At 43.0% G+C, this 19,561-nt stretch overlaps 1 protein-coding gene across 1 annotated transcript in view; it reads right to left on the reverse strand.

Moving 5' to 3' along the window:
• Window positions 1-19,561, reverse strand: part of LOC118156682 (neuronal acetylcholine receptor subunit alpha-7-like) — a 58,427-nt gene that overhangs the window by 34,105 nt on the left and 4,761 nt on the right. Inside the window, exon 2 of the mRNA XM_035310843.1 lies at window positions 8,822-8,961. Coding sequence (XP_035166734.1) covers window positions 8,822-8,961 — 140 coding nt within the window. The remainder of the gene's footprint in view (window positions 1-8,821; window positions 8,962-19,561) is intronic.

The raw sequence follows: 19,561 nt of genomic DNA on the forward strand, positions 1-19,561 counted from the left end.
TTTCTTTCTTTTTCTTTTTCTTTTTCTTTTTCTTTTTCCTTTTCTTTTTTTCTTTTTCTTTTTCTTTTTCTTTTTTTTATGCTGCTTTTGTACCTGAATATGTAGGAGGGCTGTGGTCAGGAGAGAATGCCATTGACCTTGAGACTCAGCTTTGTTAGCAGAGGCATGGCATCATTCTCCACACTGGATTTTGATCAAGAGAATCAAAAGGAAATGGAAATGCTTTCAAATGCTCTTAGGTTCCATCTATGTCTGCAGCAGGCAGTCCTTTCCACTGCTGAAAAACCTTCCTACCCACTACCTTGGGATGATTAAGTAAAACAGCTTTAATGCACTGTATGAATGAAGTCCCACAAAACCAGACGGCTTAGGGAAAGCCTGGGTTGCCCTGGCAACAGTCATTAAGCATAGCTGGACAGCCTTTATATTTTATTTTTCAGTGTTTGTTAAATATAAGTACTCATACATCTACAATTTGCCTTCTGAAAGAGTGTTTAAAACGTTGGAATGGACGTTGCCATAGTAACATCAAAATTGAGGAGATAACTGATGTTTAAGTACTTCATCTCCATACTTTCAAGAAAGCACTTCCAAGAGGAAATGGGGATGGGGGGATGTCCTGGGGTCAAGAGGAAGGGATGACGAGGGACACCAATATACACTGGAACAACAAAGATGAACAAACATCTACCAATATCTGCTGAGCATTTCTGTGCACATCAGGAGGGAGACATGGTGAAGTTTGTCAAGCCAAAGATATAGGTAAGAGCTTGTAGCTGAATATCCTCTCCCTCCTGCTTTTCTCATGTTACCACCCCGGGCCTTTACTCCTATGTACAATTAAAGGTGTTTTCTTTAACATCCATGGGATGCAGACTTAGTCTCGCACCTTACACAGAGGATGGCATTCAGCTACAGACTGTGGCTGTAGCTGCCTCGCTGGTGAATAGCTTTAATTTTTTGCTGTAATGCAGCCACTCTCCAGTGCCTGTAAACCCAGGCTGCTGGGAAGTGTGCCATATTAGAGACTCCAGAGCTGGTTTGATGGCTGTTTGGCCTCAAGCCCTTCAACAGAGATCTGCACACTCGAGGGACCCCATCCCCACAGTGTGGCAGGGTGCTGGGAGGAGTGAGGGTGCCTGCTTTGCCCTGCCACTTCACAGACGTTTCCCTGGGCAGCCCCAGGAGCTGGGACAATTGGCCTCACGTGGCTTTCCAGCACAGGGCTGCTCTCTGATGACTGCTTGGATGAACTGACATGCCTGCCCAGTTCCTGAGGGAAAGGATGTTTTGTCACAGCCTAAAATCAGCCAGCCCTCCGCTGAAATACCAAGCCACCCACACACAGCATGTAGGTGGTTTGTGTATTCTCCAGGGTGGGTTCCTCATCCTGAAATAGCCCTCCGTGTGGTTTGTGCACAGTTGGCAGGTGTTCTGATAAACAGGACTCGACAAAAATCATGTTATTACAGCGTATTCATTATTCGTTGCCTTTTTCAGCATTTGAAATCACAGGAAAAGCAGTGGGAGGGGGGCAGAGAAAGGTCGCAAACAGGCAAACCCCAAGTACTCAACAAAGTCTCGCTCCCAGGACACCTGCAAGGGTGCCTTTGCATTTCCTCCTGTATCTACCTGCTGTCGTGACAAGACATAAATCACAGAATCACAGAATTTCTAGGTTGGAAGAGACCTCAAGATCATCGAGTCCAACCTCTAACCTAACACTAACAGTCCCCACTAAACCATATCCCTAAGCTCTACATCTAAACGTCAAAAGTCTGTTCTGAAATGCAAGAAAGCACTTAAGACCTTTTGTGAGGGATGGGAAATGGGGGAAGAGGTTTTTACTTAGGAACTGAAGTGACTCTCAGGAGTTACACTCAGAGAATACAGCGCTAAGATACAAACCTTCCAAACACTGACACACTAAGAAATGGACAAGGACACGCTGACAGCTTTGGTTTAGATGCTTTTTTGCAACTTGTGGATTTAGAAGCATGACCATTTGCAGTACCCCTGTCCTGTGCCAGTTCCCCGAGCCCCTGGGCAATGGCCAGAAGTCTGATTTGTGGGGATTCTGCTGCCTTAACTGGAGGAAAGTGTCATGCATTTCAAGCAGGTGAGTGCTTCTCCAAAGGACAACTTTCTTTCCCTGCCACTGCTACCAGGCTCATGAGTAATAATAATCAGGCAAATCTCACCTTAAATAATTTTTGCTTCTTTGCACCTTGTGGAGTTGAAGTGCTACTCTTAAGAATCCTAGGTGACTCAAATTAGTTACAGAAGATTAGGAAGTATCTTGGGTTCAGAATCTAAATCCCCCTGTCTTCAAATGGGATAGCACAGACCTTTTTGCCACACAGGCAGAAGACTGGGTAGTTATTGTGAAATGCCCAGTCTGAATCAACATCAAAGGAAAAAAAAAAAAAAAAAAAAGGAAAATCAGTGCATTTCTTGTTAGAACCACAGCCACCAAGCACATCTTGGAGAGCCATGCCAAATAACAGAGAGCAAACAAGCTGTTGGATTGCTGCTTACTAGGTGAACCCCATCCACTCCTTGCCCTGAGCCATGCAGAAGCCAACGAAGAAAAGCTTTAGGTTTTATGTTAAGAGGTGAGTAATTAAGACTTCATGACAATGGTTAATGCAAGTGTGTGGGCAAAGATGTATCAGACAGGAAGCCATAGTTCCCATGGTGCCTGACTTCATTGTGCTAGCAAACTCAAGTGTTGTGTGTTTAATTGGCTTAGTAAGACTGACATTTTGATAATGCTTGACACTTATAAGGAAGCCAAAATACTAATTCATGACTCAATTAGCCTTGGCATTCCCACTGCTGAAGCTTCAACCATGCTAATGAAGAGGCCAGTTTATTTAATTTTTCTTCCCAGAGTTCAAAATTGGTCACAGTAAGTGAGCTTTATGACCAGGAGAGAGTTGCTGGGATTTAACTTTAATGAATCTATTGGTCTATCAGCCTTTCCATAATTTTCTGCTTGGAATTTTAATGAATACTTTTCATGATCACTAATTACTGATTTTCAGCTTTTATAATGATGTCCAGTCTGATTTCCTTCTCATTTACACAGTTTTGAATCAGTCTCACTGCACTGATCTCCACGAATTTGCTCTTGTAAGATGAGAATGCAGTTTCTTTCTGGAAGGATATGGGTTTTTGGAGAGTAGGGCTGTAGAAGGAGAATTGGAGAAGATATAGCTCACAAAGACTACTTAGGAAGCCCACAGATAAATAATAAATGCAAAGGCCTGAACAGGGAACAATAACCAAAAAAAAAAAAAAAAAAAAAAAAGGATATTTAAATGCAGAAGAACTGAAGGGCTGAAAGAGTTTTTCTCCCTAACTTTTGTCAATGCTTTGCAAATAAATAAAACACAGAATATCTGCTTAATAAATACTTCCTTATGGTATCTCTTTCTTTTCTGTGTTCTGTGTTTCAATCTTGAGTGGTCAAGCTTACACTTTTGAAGTTATCTATTCTGAAAAGATTTGTACAGGATGTACTATCAGGATTATGGTTTAATCTAGTGAATACTGATGCTATATTGGGAATAATATGTGAATGGGTGCTTATGTGTTTGACGTATTTATATTTATTTCCTTGAATCATTTGTGAATTGACCTGGGTTTGCTGTGCAGATATGTGAACACGTGGCAGTGCCAGGATGTAGGCTGGGAGGGAATCACTTAGCCACTGTAAAGTCGGTTTAGGAATGGAGATGAGAATTAGAGCTAGAAAGATAATATTCGAATTTTCTGATTGTTTGGTTCACTTGCAGAACCAGTGTGCCTGGCTGCCACCCTCCTCAGCACTGCTGGCAGGACGAGCACCACTTGTCCTCAGCCAACTTTGGAAAAGGGGAAAACAGTACGTTCACCATGTTAATGCTTTCTGGAAGGAATAAACACATTTTCAGATTAGAAAGCAGAGCTTCTTTCATAAATCCTCTGAGTTTACAGTTTCTGAAACACAAGCACTGAAAACCAAGGAGATGACTGCTAAAGATCTGACAGAGATTTTGCAAGGACACTGACACTAGGAGGTCTGCATCAGATGGCAGGTGCCACACAGCTGGCCTTCATCACCTTCCGCCTGCCCTTTTACCTTCACCTTGTGGCACAGTCTACTTACAGGCAGCCTTGCACTTTGGCAATTTTCAGGCAAATGGAGCAGCCACCAGCAAAGAGCTCATCCTACTCCAGCTCTTGTGGGCTGAATTCGAGGGTCCTGCTAAGTGAGGATCAGATCACCCAGGAACTGAGCCAGCAGTTGAGGACATCCTTGCTATAAAGAGCTGCCTGCAAGGCAAAACTGTTATCCCACCAAACACTTCCTTTAAAAAAAAAAAAAAAAAAAAAAAAGAAAAAGAAAAAGAAAAAATAAAATTAAAAAAAGACTTTTCAGGGCTACAATCAGGTTTAGAGGGAAAACAATGTGAACTAAAGCCTGAATCTGGAAGTCTAATAAGTTTCTGGTAGACAAAGCTAAAACTGCTGTGTTGTCAAGCTTGCACACTGCTTATAGCAGTAATAACTGCATCTGAGTACTCAGGGAAAGCATGCACATATTTTCACCATAATTTCCCTGCCCAGCAATGCACAATATGCACAGTTCCAGTTTTCAGGAGACAAACTGCATATTGGCTCTTTACTGCCCCATTAAATTTGTCTGTGCTGTTGTCTTGGTACTTTACACACCGAACCAGAGCTTCAGGAAGCGCCTAAATCTGCAGTTTAAGTGGGATTGTTTGCAAGCATGTGATCCGGTTTGGGATGATCCTGCAATGCGTAGCATGGACAATCACTCTACACACCGTTCAATCAAATCAAAAGAGCTTACAGTAAATTTTCTGTATATAGTTTTTGTTTGGGGTTTATAGGTACAGCAAAATGATGGATTTTTTCTCTTCCAGAAGTGCCAAATTGCTCTTGGGTGGCAAGATTGGTTTTGTTTTAATATTTTTGTGCCTTCCTAGTGGGAGCTTGAAATCCCTTTTTCTTATCATTTTTATTATTGTGTTTCCTCTGAAACAGGGGGCTGTTGCCACAAAAGCACTAACAAGAGTGTGGTGTTACAAAGTTGGGTAACCTTGCTATTCTTGGCATGGCTTTCTGGATCAGTAGCAGCTGGAAGAGTGAACACAGGGGAGAAAAGTACTACAGGACTTCACCACACATGGGGAGCTGTGCAGCCAGACCTTCAGGGTGGCTCTGAAGAACACGACAATGTCAGAGACAGAGTGATGGACAGGCCCTCCCCTCCTTCTTGCATGAGGCTAATGAGTGTGTTTAGCAGTGTGTAGCCTCTGAAAGGAAGCAATGCACTTACTGGAAATCTCAGAGCTGTGTTGCCTTTTAGAAAGGGCTTTTGAGTCATTTATTACTTCTGCAGCTTTGTGCCACCTTGCAGCACTCTTCTTAGAATGTGGATCTTTAAATCACTTTTATTATTAAGTCTGTGAGAATTGCTGCAGTTTTAGTCATGATACACTTCTATTGGTTGTCTGTCTGGTTTCTTTTTCTCTTTATATATTTAAACTCACAGTCTGTGGCCTAGAAAGCTAATAAAACAAGCTTTTCCTGTGGACAACCAAAAGCAGTGTGTCTATTGTTGCAGTGGCATTGATGCACTGACCCAAAGATAACGATAAATAGTATCACTAACCAAAGAAAAGCTAAAAAAAGATTCTGCATTTTTTTTTAAATGTCTCATCAGGGCTTCATCATAAAGGATGTAGACCCCCTCAGATATGGTCTCCTGCGGATGCCAGCAGGAGCAATAAAAACCACCATTCATGATGGCAAATATTTTCTACTTAGCTGGCTCCCATCACAGGGAGCCAAAGGGGAAATGCCTGCACTTCCTTTGCTGTGAAAAATGCCTTATTTCTTAATTTGTCTGCCCTGACTGACAAGATGGGCTTTTAGCCAAATTAAGAAGAAGAATATCACTCCAGGTACTCTTGGCTGTGCTGTATACTTGCTTGGGCTGTCAGGGTTCGTCAGGGTCTGCCTGTGCTCCTGGGAGAGTTCACCACCCAAATCCCCCACTGGTTGTGCCAGGGAAGTGCCTGGCTCCTCCAGGGAAGGCTGGAGGACAGGCCCCAGGCAAAAGTGACCACAGGATGTCATCCTTACACATTTAGGACATGGCAATCTAAACTGAGTCCTGATGTTAAACAGGGAGTGCAACAGCTCCCCTTCCTACTCATTTGTTTCCTGGATGTGAGAGGTCTGGCTTGGCTGTAGATGTGAATTAAGACCATTTTGGAAAAATCCTAACCCTAATGATAGGATGTCCTTCACATCATGAGTTTGTCTACTACAACTGTGAAAAGCAAAGAATATGTTCTTCAAGGCTTTGAGTATGGCAGCTGGCTTTGGGCTTTGAGTACTAAAAAAAAAATAATAATAATAATAATAAAAAAGGGAAAATAAATGTTGGTGGCTGCAGAAAACTCAGTCCAACGGAGTCGCACTATGAAATTCTCCTTGAATGGTTGAGAGAAGATGCTTTAAGTCATCACTATTTGGCAAGCTACAGGGATCTCAGAGCTGTCTTTCCTCTCTATGTAGCAAATTGTCATCCATGCTGTTCTTAGAAGCCTGGCTGCAGAAGATGAATTTAAATTTGATTGTATTACTATACAGTTTGTGTAGGGAACAGACTTCGGGAGGCACTCCCGGGAGCCTGTTCCAGGAAGACGTGTGGTAGTTACAATGCCTTGGCAAGGGTGAAGAGTGAGTTCTGTATCGGGGACACCCCCCTTACTCCTTCCATGCAAATATAAAACAGGGAACTTGTTCTCTTCTTCTTTACATTGCTTGCTCTCATATGGAAGCCAGTACCATGCCCTCTGTCTCGACAGTGGTGACAGGGCTCGACTGGCACTGTCTCTGGCACAGACTCCATACAGACTGCTACTGTATGGTGTGAATGACGAAAATTTATCCCCTCTACAAAGGATTTTCTGTTCTTCCCTGGAGGAGACAGGCACCTATTTTACATTGTGTAAAATATACATTTCAGGTTAGTACAGTTGTTTTTTGAAAACACCATAACTGATGGTTGCAAGACCATGAGCCTGGGACAAGCCAATAATGCTCTGAGCTTAGCTTCTAGCATCTGCAGTGTGTGCGGAGACAGAAGGAAGCAAAGCTGTGTTTCTATGCAGGCATGACCTTTCAGATGACCTCTTTCTTATTGCAGAAAACCAAAAAGAAACAGAGGAATTAAATGTGTTGCAATGGGCATATACATAAGGTAGACAGAGCACTTAAAGAAATGTCTGGTGAAAGGCTATATTTCACATGCAAAAGTGAAACCCAGCTGAAAAAAAAAGTTTTATGTAACTCTTCCCTCCTCCTGACTGAGTGACTGAAAATGTACAGTTGCAGCCGGAAGGGTAAAAAGTCCTCTCTTCTACCCTCAACCTTCAAATTACTGCATGAAATACCAGCGGAAAAATGAAGGTTTGAAGCAAGATCTTTGGAGCTAAGATTCCTCTGCTAAACCTGGAATTGCTCGCTGAAATTTACTTGAAAGTAGCTGGAGGATTTCTCTGCTCTTTCCTTCATGAAGAGGACTGTGAGCTCCTGCTGTGAATGAGTGACTTCAGTCAAGGGTACTGATCTCCTCTCTCTTCCAACTCAGTGCAGTCGCTAATGTGTCAAAGGAAAAAGCTGCTTATCCTGCCTGAGTGGCTGCTGCCTGCCCCGGGGGAACCACAGCTGGCTGGTCCTGCCACTAGTACTGCACCGTGCTGGGGGGCTAGGCCTCCAGGGGCTCGCTTGTCCCTCCAGAAGGAGCATGTGGTGCACCACACATTTCCATAAATATGATGGGTACTATAAGAATTTTAAATATTTGAGACCTCTGTCAAATTGGTCTGCAATTACACCAATGTTTGCAAGTTTCTCTCTCCTCCTCATTCTCTCCACAACAGTGTGTTTGAAACCAGCCCATACTACTGATTATGGAAATGGTCAAATAAAGGGAGAAGCACCGATGTGTTTGCTCAGCTGTTTGCTGCACTGACCCAAGTGAAGGTGGTCAAAAATTTTTTCTTGTCTTTTTTTTTTTTATTATTATTATTATTTTTTCCATGCACTTGAAATAAATTCTCTCCATATAGCATGGCTTATCATAGAAAATCATCCTTGGGATGAAAAAGAGATTCAGGTTTAGATTATTATATTAAAATTTTTCCATGGCTCAAATCTCCAGTTCTGGAAAAGTACGTTTCAGAGAGATTGGTAAAGACAATTAGAGGGCTATGCCTCCAGGTTTTGTTTTTATATATTTCTAACCTCGTCTCAAGACAGCCTCCTTCAACTGTCTGGTGAAGACGTGGTTGGAGAAGAGGTCAACACCATTATAATGTCTAATGTAAATGCAGTGATGCTAGCTCTTGGTGCTTCACATTCTCTTCAGTTATTGCATCCTGCATGGTGCTGAGAAGAAGATATCATTAATAGTTTGTAGTGACACATGGCTTCTGAACTATTTAATATTTTTTCTTTTTAAAACAGAATAATTTTATCTGTTTAAAACAAAAGGAAAAACTACATAATCTTGCAGCTCATGTTGTATCAGAGATGACTGTGATTCTAGGATGATATTCACTCTTTCAAAGTGTAAAAGCATGTACTCCAGCATTTTTTGAGAATGCTCAGCCAAAGACAGTACACTTTCATCTCTGATAGCCTGATTAAGAGGGAAATGTGTGGGACCTACATGAGAGATGAGATTAGTTATGCTGAATGGGTTCCGTAGAGTACAGAGCAGCCAGTGACTTACCACGTCGATTATCTGCAGCAAAGAAAGCTGAAGCTCGACTACAAGGGGCTGGGAGTCATTCATGACTGGTCGCTCAAGACGATTGTAGTTTCTCAGCAGCTCTCTGTACAAACGCCTCTGGCTTTCACCCTGCAGAGAGACTAGGGGAAAAGAAAGAAGGCAGCTGTCACTGAGGCTGGTCCCATTGTCCTCATCGGTTGTCTGTTTAGCTAAAAAAAAAAAAAAAACTCTTAATATGTTGGAAATTTGAAAACAGCTTTCCAAAAACTAACTTCCCCCAAATTCTGCATGTTGGTGTGACAGACACAGTTTTTGTACATATGTGACTGATGAGCTCCTAAAGAAAAAAGCAAAGAAAAAGAAGAAAAAAAAAAATAACACTTTAACTGGTTACTAACACTCAGAAACTAGTCTTTTGGACTCAGAGTAAAAGCCCCCCACTGCTCGGCCCTCTCCTGATAATGATCAGGACTCCAGAACTGCCCGACAGCTTGCTGGAAGGCAGTCAGAGCACTTTCATTTGCTTGTGCTTGTTTCCTAGAGATGGGCTGCTGTGTGCCAGCGCTGGTGTTACTCGGACACATTGCTTGTTTACTCAGCATGAGTAACAGGTATCCTTGTAACTCAGGGCTGATGTATCAGCCCTTCTCTGAGCGCGCTCAGGCAGCAGGAAGAAGCCGTCTTCATACCCGCTTCGGTTTTGTGTGGAAGCCTCTCCAGGCTTTGGGTTGACATTTTTATTCTAGGTGGCAGTACACTTTGCTGGCACCTAACGAGGTAGTGGTTGGAAGGCCAGAATGTCTGGCAGGTGTGTGTAACTGCGGTTTTGAGCTCACGGTGTTAGGTGTTTAACTTGGCCTCCTGGGAGAATGGTCTCAACACAGCAGCTTCCACACAGACACAAAAGCTTGTGAAAAACTAGCAGGACTTCAGTCTGTGCTTAAATTGCACAGCTCTCCTGTGTCCTGTCTCCCCGCCTTGGTGATGGGTGTGGAGCACGTTCGTGTACCTGGTGTTGCAGTGTTTCCAGGCCACATCAAGCATGGATGAGGCCATGCAGCCGTGATTTCCCCAGTTTCTTCCTATGGTAATGCCAGCACCTCACTGGGATGCACTGCCCAGGGGCTTGGGTCCCCTAGGACCATGCAGGTGTTGGTGCTCTGCCTGGTGGCAGCCTGAGCTCGACCCAGAGGGGCATCAGAGTGTGGGCCATGGGCTGCAGGTACCCTCAGGCCAAACCAGTCCTGTCAACACGAGTGCGCATCCCCTATAGTTTAGAAACGCAGCCTCTGGCAGGGAATCTACACACCAAATTGTTATTACTCAGGGCTGGCGCATTTTTAATCCACTCCAGCTCCTGCTCTGCGTGTGTGTGTGATTCTTTTTAACTCCTGGGCAGAGGTCTTCACACCGAGACCAGGCATCCTCTCACAGTGGTTGTGATGAACACCTTCTTGACAGTCTAAGCAAACTCTAACAACTAATTCTCCTTCCCCCAGCATTTCACTGCGCTCAGCAAGCCAACAGGTATCTGCAACACAGCAGACATGCTTTTTAAAGCTAATAATGTTGGTCAGTTAAAAAATCTGTTTAATTTATGTTTGTTTCCATTTTCCTGATACTGAGGGGCGTTTTGTGGCTTATCAGTATGGCAGTGACTTGTGAACAAGGAGAATGACTGATTTTGTTTATTTTGGTGAGTTACACTGATGCATCATCTTCATGGACCATCTCCTCTCTTGAATGGCATGGTCATAGGGCTCCAGGGGAGCAGATGCTCTAGGGCTGCTTCAGTAGCTCTTGCTGACACACTGGATGCTATGCTTTACCACCTGCAATGACAAGCTCTGGCCACAGTTTCTCACTGCAACAGCTTAAGCAAGCTTCCTTGCAAGGCAGTGATTAAAGTCCTCTTAATATGTTAATTTCCAGTGCCTCAGCAGGCCCCAATTCCCTTTTAAGATTCTTCTGTGGGAAGGAAACCAGTGAAAATCACAAGACATTGTTCTATGAAAAGAGACTCCATATTCTGAGCAAATCTGCTGTCCTTTGACTCACCTAACACACTCCCCCTGCTCCCCTCTCCTGTTCCTGTGCTTTAGGGAAGAAATGACTGCCTGCACTATTGCCCTCATTCTGAGTGCTTATGTAATGGTTGCCTCTGTCATCCCTTTTAAACTGTCTACCTCAGCTTTTTGCAGCAGAGAGGTGCCCTTCACCAGGCTTGGGAAGTTGGCTGGGCTGCAAGAGTGCCCTAGTACTGTCACTGGCAAGGTGCATTAAAACAGCTCGCCCGGGGAGGCCTGACTTGGAGAGATCTCAGCACAAACCTTTGTGGTGTGCTCCATGAGAATGTCTTTGTACTGTGAGCTGGAGTAACCCGCTAATGTACTTTTTGTACCTGGTTTTCCACCCTATCTTCAACTCTCCCTCTGCAATGGGGTCCTATTGCTTTGCAACCTCTTGTGTCCAAAGTTGTTAACATAACCGCAGCTGATCTATACATAGCCTGCTGAGTCAGCAAGAGTAGCCACATGTTTGTGTGCTGTGTGGTTATGTTTACAAAATTACACAGATTCAGAAGCAGCAGAGCTTTTGGGTTCTCCTGGCACGTAGCCTTGGCAGCTATCGGTATCACAAAGACCTGGTAAGTCTAATCAAACCACTTTCTCTCTGCTGTATTTTGGAGAAGAAACTGAGTAGGCTGAGAAGTCAGACTTGGGTTTTCATAGACTTTTTCTTTAAATTGTAATTTTCAAATACTTAATGTTTCCTACTCCAGAGAGATTGCTGCTTTTTTCCCCTCTGATGCTTGTGCTAATGCATTGTGACACTACAACTCTGAGTGCTAAATGGAGTGTTTGCTGGAGATGGGGAAATCTGCATCTCTCAGGAATAATGGTAGAATAAGCTTTACCATTGCCTACCCCTCAGCTGCAGAAATCTCACCAAAAGCAGTGTAACTGCGAGCTCACTGGTCCCTAATACAAAGTTTCATCTTCTAAACTAGGCTGGAAGCTGAGTGTCAAAACTTCAGGTTACGAGGTCAGTCTTCCAGATGCCAGACTTGCTTGGCTATGTATGTTATGGGGAAAGTACAAGCAGTGGTCGTTAAGGATGATGCGTGCTAGATGCAGCATCTTTAAATAAAAGAGAGATCCGTGTGTCACACTGCCTCAGCCAGAGTCCCCTGTGCTGCTGAATTATCTTTGAAGTAGAAGCAAAACATACATAGGCAGAATTTTGGAGTAGGTTATTGCCTAAGTTTTACTCTCTGAGTAACCTAAATTGGTTCTCTAAACTGTTCCTGCAGTTTGCAGACATCTGGAAAGCACAAGACAATCCATGGAAGAGACAAAGTCCCTTTATGGTTTTGTGAAAAGCTTTATGGATAGCAGGGGTATTCATGAACTATGTTCATCCCTTCAGTACTTCTCTGTATCTCCTCCTGTATAGCTGCACATGGAAAGAAGTCTGCAAAAAGCCCGTATTGTGATTTTCACTGATTGATCAACAGGATCTATAAACTGCTACCAAACCTCTTGGGAATGCATGTTATAATGAGATTGCATCTTTCTTTCTAGGACAGAGTTGCTGAGAACTGCATTGCAAGGTAACCTGCCCAAGAACTATTTCTCTATTGCAGCACGCTACCATCTCCTTCAGAAGAAGGTTCAAGAAAATATGGGTCTCTCCAAATGCATTACCAAGAGATCAGGGAGGTATCGTGGAGGTACGGTGTCCTCTCTGCTGGATCAGTGAGTCCTGTGATGTAAAGGATGAGCTTGTACAAAGGAAACAAAAGATGGCAGCTTCCCTATGGGCTCATTTCTGAAATACCTCTGAACAGCTGTCTTTCTCCTCCTTCATTCCCTTACAACATGCTCGCCTTGAATTATTTCTGCTGGAGATAAAGCAAGACGCCTTGGCGTTATTTCACAGTCCGGGCTCTGTCTTTCCTTGCACTCACAGAGTCTGCATGTAAGATTTCATCATTGTTAAATGCAGACATGTTGTAATGCCCCAGATAGGTTAGGCAGAGACACTAAGGGTGAAACATGGGATAATTGGATATCAAATAAACATCTGCAGAGCTGTAGTAGCTAAACAGCGGAGATCTCTTCAGGGCAAATCTAGAAGCAAGATCATCCAGGTATTTGGATAACGTGTGACCTAACAGCTACAGGGGGAGAGGCATCTTTGATGTGGCTAGCACAGATGGTGTCTCATGCTGACTGTATGGTATCTATAAAGGGTTTTGAATTCTCTGAGACGTTGCAATTAAATTAGATCAAGCTGGTGCTGGATGATGTCAGCTCCAAGTCAGCAACTGTGCATGCTTAAGCTCAAGCTCAGAATGAACTCCTCGTGTCTTGTTGCCAATGATGGCAAAGAGAGCTGCCTCAGCTGGCATGCATGCTTTGTGGTGACTTCAGACATGCTGATCTTACTGCGACTCAGATATCTGTGCCTGCAGCAAAACTAAAGATAAATGTTTAAACAAACCCAAACCACTGTGAAGAGAGGAAAAAAAAGAAAAAAAAAAAAAAGAGAGAGAAAAAAAAAAAAGACATAAACCTGTCTAAAACTAGTGAAGACATTTCCCCCGACCAGTGTGCTATATGTGGTTTGATGGGTTGCACTGGTTTCCTCCCTTCATGTTTTGCTTGGCCTGCTGAAGAAACACAGAGCTCCTGACATGTGACTGTGGGCTGACCACAGACCTCCTTCACTTTCTGTCTGCCTGGGTTCCTCTAGGCTTGACTTGCCTCTTCTATGCTTGAGTGGCAGCCTGGAGTCCCCAGTGCGCCACCATAATACTCCTTGCACCTTCTGTGGGTTTGGGTTCAGATCTGCTTAAGAGTTTGTTGGGTCTGGAGGCTGTTTAGTGTTGTCTGGTAAGAATGGCTGTCAAAATTGCAGCTATCTCTGGCCAGACTGTCCATATGCTATCCCCAGGAAGGCCAGATGCTCCCTCCTTTCCTAAGAGTAGTGCTGTCATATCTTGGCTCATAGATCCCACTACTCTGCTTTGCATGCAGAGCTTCCTGAGCTCCAAGGCAAGAGCCCAGCTTTTCCAGCTTCCCGGATTTGCTCCAAAAGGGGTCAGCTTCTTCACCAACCATCCTTGGTGTGGGCGATAGGTTGGCTTGCTTCCTACAGTAAAGAATAAGTGTTAAAGTGCAAATATTAACAAGAGGGTAAGTGGACTAACAGAGACTTCAAAGCTGGTCTGAGACGTATTACTTGTGTTTATTGATCACTCCTCCTATTTTTAATGTTGTTCCCTAGATTTATTTTGATAATCTCTTGACTTTTTTGTATATATTGTGCCAGCTTCTAGCTGAATGCTTTCTAGTTGTTGCTCATTTCTTTTGGCACAGGCCTGAGTCTTACACACAAGCTATTACTTTATTCATAGGAGTTTATAGTATTTATTTGTACCGAAATATTTTCAGTTCAAATGTCATATTTTTCCTACATCACATTTCTTGACACATATGCATGCTAATATGTCTCTGAATTACAAAACATGCCTTTATTTCTTCCTTTTTTAAAAACGGTTCATAGAAGCATTTGCATATAAACAGCACAGTGAGTTAAAGTCAGCTGCATATTCCTCATTCATCACTTTATTGCTTTCACATATTTTGTCCCTTGCTGCTTTCAGAAAGGGTCCAAAACAGCAGCAATATTGTGGTTGTGGTGTTTATTTATTCAATCTTCTTGCATTTCTGCAGGTATTTAACAGCAATTTTTGCAGGTGTTTTCCTCTTTTTTTCTTTGTATACTGTGTTTTTTTTTTGTTGTTTTGTTTTGTTTTGTTTATTTGTGTGTTTTTTTTTTGCCACATTCCCTGTTTGGTTTTGGGGCATTTATGTTTGTTTGGTTTGGATTTGCAAAAGAAATTGAGTGCAGTTCTGGCCTTTTTTTGAAAATCAGTGTCATTATACTGGTAGATATTTTTATATTTCATTGTATCATGATCGCCTACAACGTTGGTGTGACTAGAACATTTACACAGCAAAAGCTGTTAGGAAAACATTTGTGCAGCAGACCTAACTCCCACAACTTTCACTTGCTTTCCTAACAACCTGCAAACTCTTCTGGAGCACCTCATCTTCTACTAGTTATTTTCTCTTTAGTTTATCGTTGCATGGTCACAGGGGTTTTAGCTATTTCTGAGTGAAGGCAAATAGAATGATCACAGGAAGATGCATACCATACACAATTATGAATTATGGGGGGAGTAACAGAAGTAGTATAAGAGAAAAAACAAGCTGTTTCACATGCAACTTCACTGATATAAATAATTGGAATGACAAGAGCACTTGTTAAAATGTGGTATGTTCTACTGCTTTGGTAGCTATAAAAAAGCATCTGCCTAATTTTGTATATTTTGCAGATTTCTGAGAATGTAAAGCATGCCACTGCCATATGTCACTTAATCCCCAGCGACACAGATGTGTCCCATCCGCTTTTGTTCTTACGTGCAGCATTTTCACTTTTGTCTGTGGCTGCATTATTTCTTTCAATGTCCTTTGATTTAAAATGCTCACCATCACACCTTCAGGGAAGAGTACTCACATGCTAGACAATGGAATCATATCAGCTGCCTCAACCCTGCGTGTGTGTGTGAGTACTGTGTATTTGAATACGTCTGTCATTTAAAATCTCTTTTTAATCTGCTTCCCTTCTGGGTAATATTTGACTCTTATCTTCAGCTCTTGCTACGCAGATTGTTTTTGCATCTTACACTCAAAACTCATTAGATGCCCAGAGGAATGTGAGAAATGCGTGCTTTTTCTACTCAAAAAAAAAAGGACCTAATCTTCCTGATACTGGTCATTTCTGCTCTTTTATACCAGATAAAGAGCTCCCAGCAGAGATGGGTATTAAGGGGTATATGAGGAAAGGTTTCAACTCAAAGACTTTAGGCACATGACAACATGCTAAAAAGAGTATATAGGCCATTATATAATGAAAGGAGGGGATTAGTTTTTTCAGTGGTCCTGATGGTTGGTGCAGATGTTTTAAAGGCTGAGATATGTCTGTAAGGTGAAGAGACATGCATTAGGATATTAACAGTGGGATACCTCTCAAATTCATGGCAGTTATCTAAACTAACTCATTGCTCCAGATCAGAAACATAACTGGCTGAAAGGGGAAAAAAAAAAAAAAAAAAAAAAAAAAAGCTGTATTTTTAGAGTTATGCTAGTTTACATCAGCTCCATGCAACATAAGTGTAGATACAATCATAGATGGATGTCCACTGGAGGAGCACAGGAAGAGGGAGTTGGAGCAGGGGTGAAGACTGGGACTCCCCTTGCCAAGACATATTACAGAGAGCTGTGGTTGTGCAAAGGTGACTCCTGCTGGCCTTCCAGAGATCGCTGGGGTCGAGCAGTGGTAGACGCCAATGGATGGAAACAAATAAAACCATAAAATAAATGTGAGGCACTGCGGACACGGCCATCAGCATGCTGGAGTAGGCTTCTGAATTTCCCACTCACACTGGCTCGCAGAGCAGCATCCTTCCACATCCCTTCACCTCTACACATTTCAGTACCCCAGCCAGTAAGTAAAGGGAAAGCCCTCTTCTGGAAAGCATTATGAACCTCACTTACCGAGTGCTGCTAATAAGGTAGCCATGGCCATCTGCACCACATTCACAGATGTCTCTAAAACGGAGCCCAATCAAGCCCACAAAACAGTATTGCTACTGACCATAACCACTACAGCATGTCTGGGCACACTGCATGGTTCGCTTCCATAACACAATGGTTGTGTGCAGCATTTTCACTCTGACCTGTTCTCTGCATCATCCAGAGCAGTTTGGCTGTCAGTGTAGCTTCAGCAACTTCATATCAAGGCAATGGTTTTGAGGCAAGGTCCCTCCGTCACCCTGAGATGTGAAAAAAGCTTTCTCTGCCTAGTAAAGGTAAGTTCGTGACTAAGGAAGAGCACCTGGGAGAGCGATGTCTGACTTACCTTTGCTTTCTTCATATCTTGGGAACTTTTTGTCGTCCTGGGAGATCAACTCATTTTTCTCTTCTTCTTCTTTCAGGGTCCTGCTGATCCTGGATTGGGTTTATTCTATTTATATTGTGATATTTTCGGGCTAGGAAGTGGAAGCTGAACAACTGGTTTGCACAATAAACTGTATATGTCATTGCAGCCTCCAGCACTGTTATTATCTACAATGGGTTTATATATATTAAAAAAAATCTCTTCCTATAATCTCCTCAGCCCTCAGCAGATTTACTTATTTGTTTCCTTTTCTGAAATCATATTACACCTGCCTCTCCACCTAGGTCTTCCCAGATCTGAGCAACAAATGATGAACTTTTGCCCTTTCAGCCTGCAAACTGCACTTGCATAGCAATTCTAAGCAGCAAAGGTACTGAAGATTCAAAAGGCAAAATCAGTGACGGCTTCTTCTGCCTTCTTCCTGCATCGTTCAAGACTCAGCTGTGGCCTTGGAGCACAGTGGGAGGGCTGCACTGCCTGCAAGGCATAGGCAAGGGCACTAATGGCTGAAGTCAACACGGACCTGGGAATATAGAGGAAGTTGCTAGCTTGTGTTAGGATTCTGTGTTAGGAGCTCAAATGGTGGATGACAAGAAACCTGGTGTCAGGGCCCCATGAAAGGGATGTGGGCTTCCCTGCTGGGAATTTTGACAGCACCTTGTACAGCTGCTCATTTCTCGTCCTTTTCTGTGCTGCACACCTGAACCAGGAAATATGAATATACATCTTTTCAAGATCCGAAATAGTTTAGTGTGAGGGAACCAACACTTAATATAAAACATCTGTGGATGAGAATCACCCCTGTCTGAAGCAGCACTGCTCAGGTTTCACTAGGCCAGGCTGAACTTGATGCCCTTCTATGTGAAAGTTGCTGTATTGATAGATAGATAGATGGTGATAGTTTGGAAGTTTTGGCAGCCAAAGAGGCTGCTATGAAGCAGCTTTGCTGAGGGAAAGAAGCCTAAGTGTTTAGTGGTCCAGGTCTCCAAAGACAAAGGGAGCTGTAAATGAATATTCCTAGCAGGGAGTCTGAATCTATTTTGTGCTGAAGACAAAAGCTGCTTCTAGGAGTGTCTTGATGAGGGAAATGGCTGGCTCTTAGCAAATCAGACTTGTGACCAATCAAACAAGGGTCTGTGGAGATCTGACCTAGGACACTTGAAATTGTAAGATGTGCTTTGATTTGGCTCATTTCAGCACAGATTTGCTTTTGCTTATATCAAGTGGCTGAGCTCAGGCTGTATCACGAAGGATACAGCTGTTTTCTTCCGTACTCTGAATGTCACAAGGCCTCAGCGGCACATGTGTGTTTATTAGCTTTGATCTGTCTCCATTTCCAGGATGGTAAATGCTTTTGTCTTTCTCTCATGTCCTGTTTTTTAGGGGTTGAACAGGGAGATGAAATATGTTGTTTTCATTGCTGCCTTCTGCCAACCAAAACTGCGTCATCTGACTAACTCAGACTAACAGAAGTGAACTACAGTGAAAATAAGGTACTGCCAGGTAATGATGGTCTGGGAGCATGATTTTGACATGATTTTATCTGCCAATTCTAAAGCCTTGGTAACCCCAATGTCCTGTTCCTGAGTTATGTCAGTGCAATTGCATGTCCAGGTGAAGCAAGGCAGTCATCTTGTGATACAGTAGCAGACACCTGAAGATGCTGGGATGCTCAGTCTCTGAGAGACCACAGCTAACTTGAAAAGCAGAAAGTGAGCCTATGCTGCCCTGTCTGCTGTCTTTCATACACCAGCATGAAGACATCCTGAGTCTGTGAGAGCATTTTGACCCAAAGGGAAGACTATTTTCCCAGTTGGAAGGAGGCTTCCACTGGGGAAGGATGGCTCCTCTCCTTACCCGCACACGTGTTCCTAGTTGATCCATCCTTTCCATTAGCCTGATCTCGCATTGGCATTTTTAGCATATATGAAGTACTTCAACTTCTTGTTGCAATACCAGCTAGAAGGTCCCCATGGAGGTCAGATCCCTCTATTGCAGTAGACTTTGAACAGACACTTGGTGAGAAAGTGCTGTATACTAAAATGGGCAAGAGGTGAGAGGGGAACTGAATATGTAATCATGAATGTAAGCACCAATATCACATCTGTTAGAAGGCTGGGGAGGTAACCTGGTCTGGAGAGGAGGGAAAAAAATTGCTTCACAGGTAGTTTGCAAGGACCTTGGAGCTTTCAAGCATGGCTAATGCTTTTCCTTTTAGCTTGGGGTGGTCTGGTGAAAATTTCATGGATAACCTGTGGTTCCTTCAACCCAGCGCCTGCTGAGGTGGAGAGAATCTGTAGGTCTGAGAGATGATTTTAGCTCTGTGGTTTGACAATCCTTGTTTACTGGAATCCAAGAGCAAACCAGGCTTTTGTTTTGTTGGGAATCCATAAGTAGGTTGACTTTGGAGAGTGTTTTTTAATTAGCTTTCTAGCTGACAGCTGTGGAAATAAACCACTGTAACAAATTATTATTACAATTATTACAAAGACAGACATCCAGTAATTTGTGCCATTACATTCATGTCTGTCTAAGCAATGCATGTGTGAGGGGATTCTTTCTCTCCAGCATGGGGTTGCCTGTGGAGTCTCTGACCTCCTAAATTCTTGGTCTCTTCTATAATTTGGGGATGAAGCCTAAACAAGAATGGATCCAATTCAAAGTCACTGCCTGGGTGACTGACACTGATAACAGAAAACCATCTGACAT

Source organism: Oxyura jamaicensis, chromosome Z (genome assembly GCF_011077185.1).
Source record: "Oxyura jamaicensis isolate SHBP4307 breed ruddy duck chromosome Z, BPBGC_Ojam_1.0, whole genome shotgun sequence".
In the NCBI taxonomy this organism is placed as follows: domain Eukaryota; kingdom Metazoa; phylum Chordata; class Aves; order Anseriformes; family Anatidae; genus Oxyura; species Oxyura jamaicensis.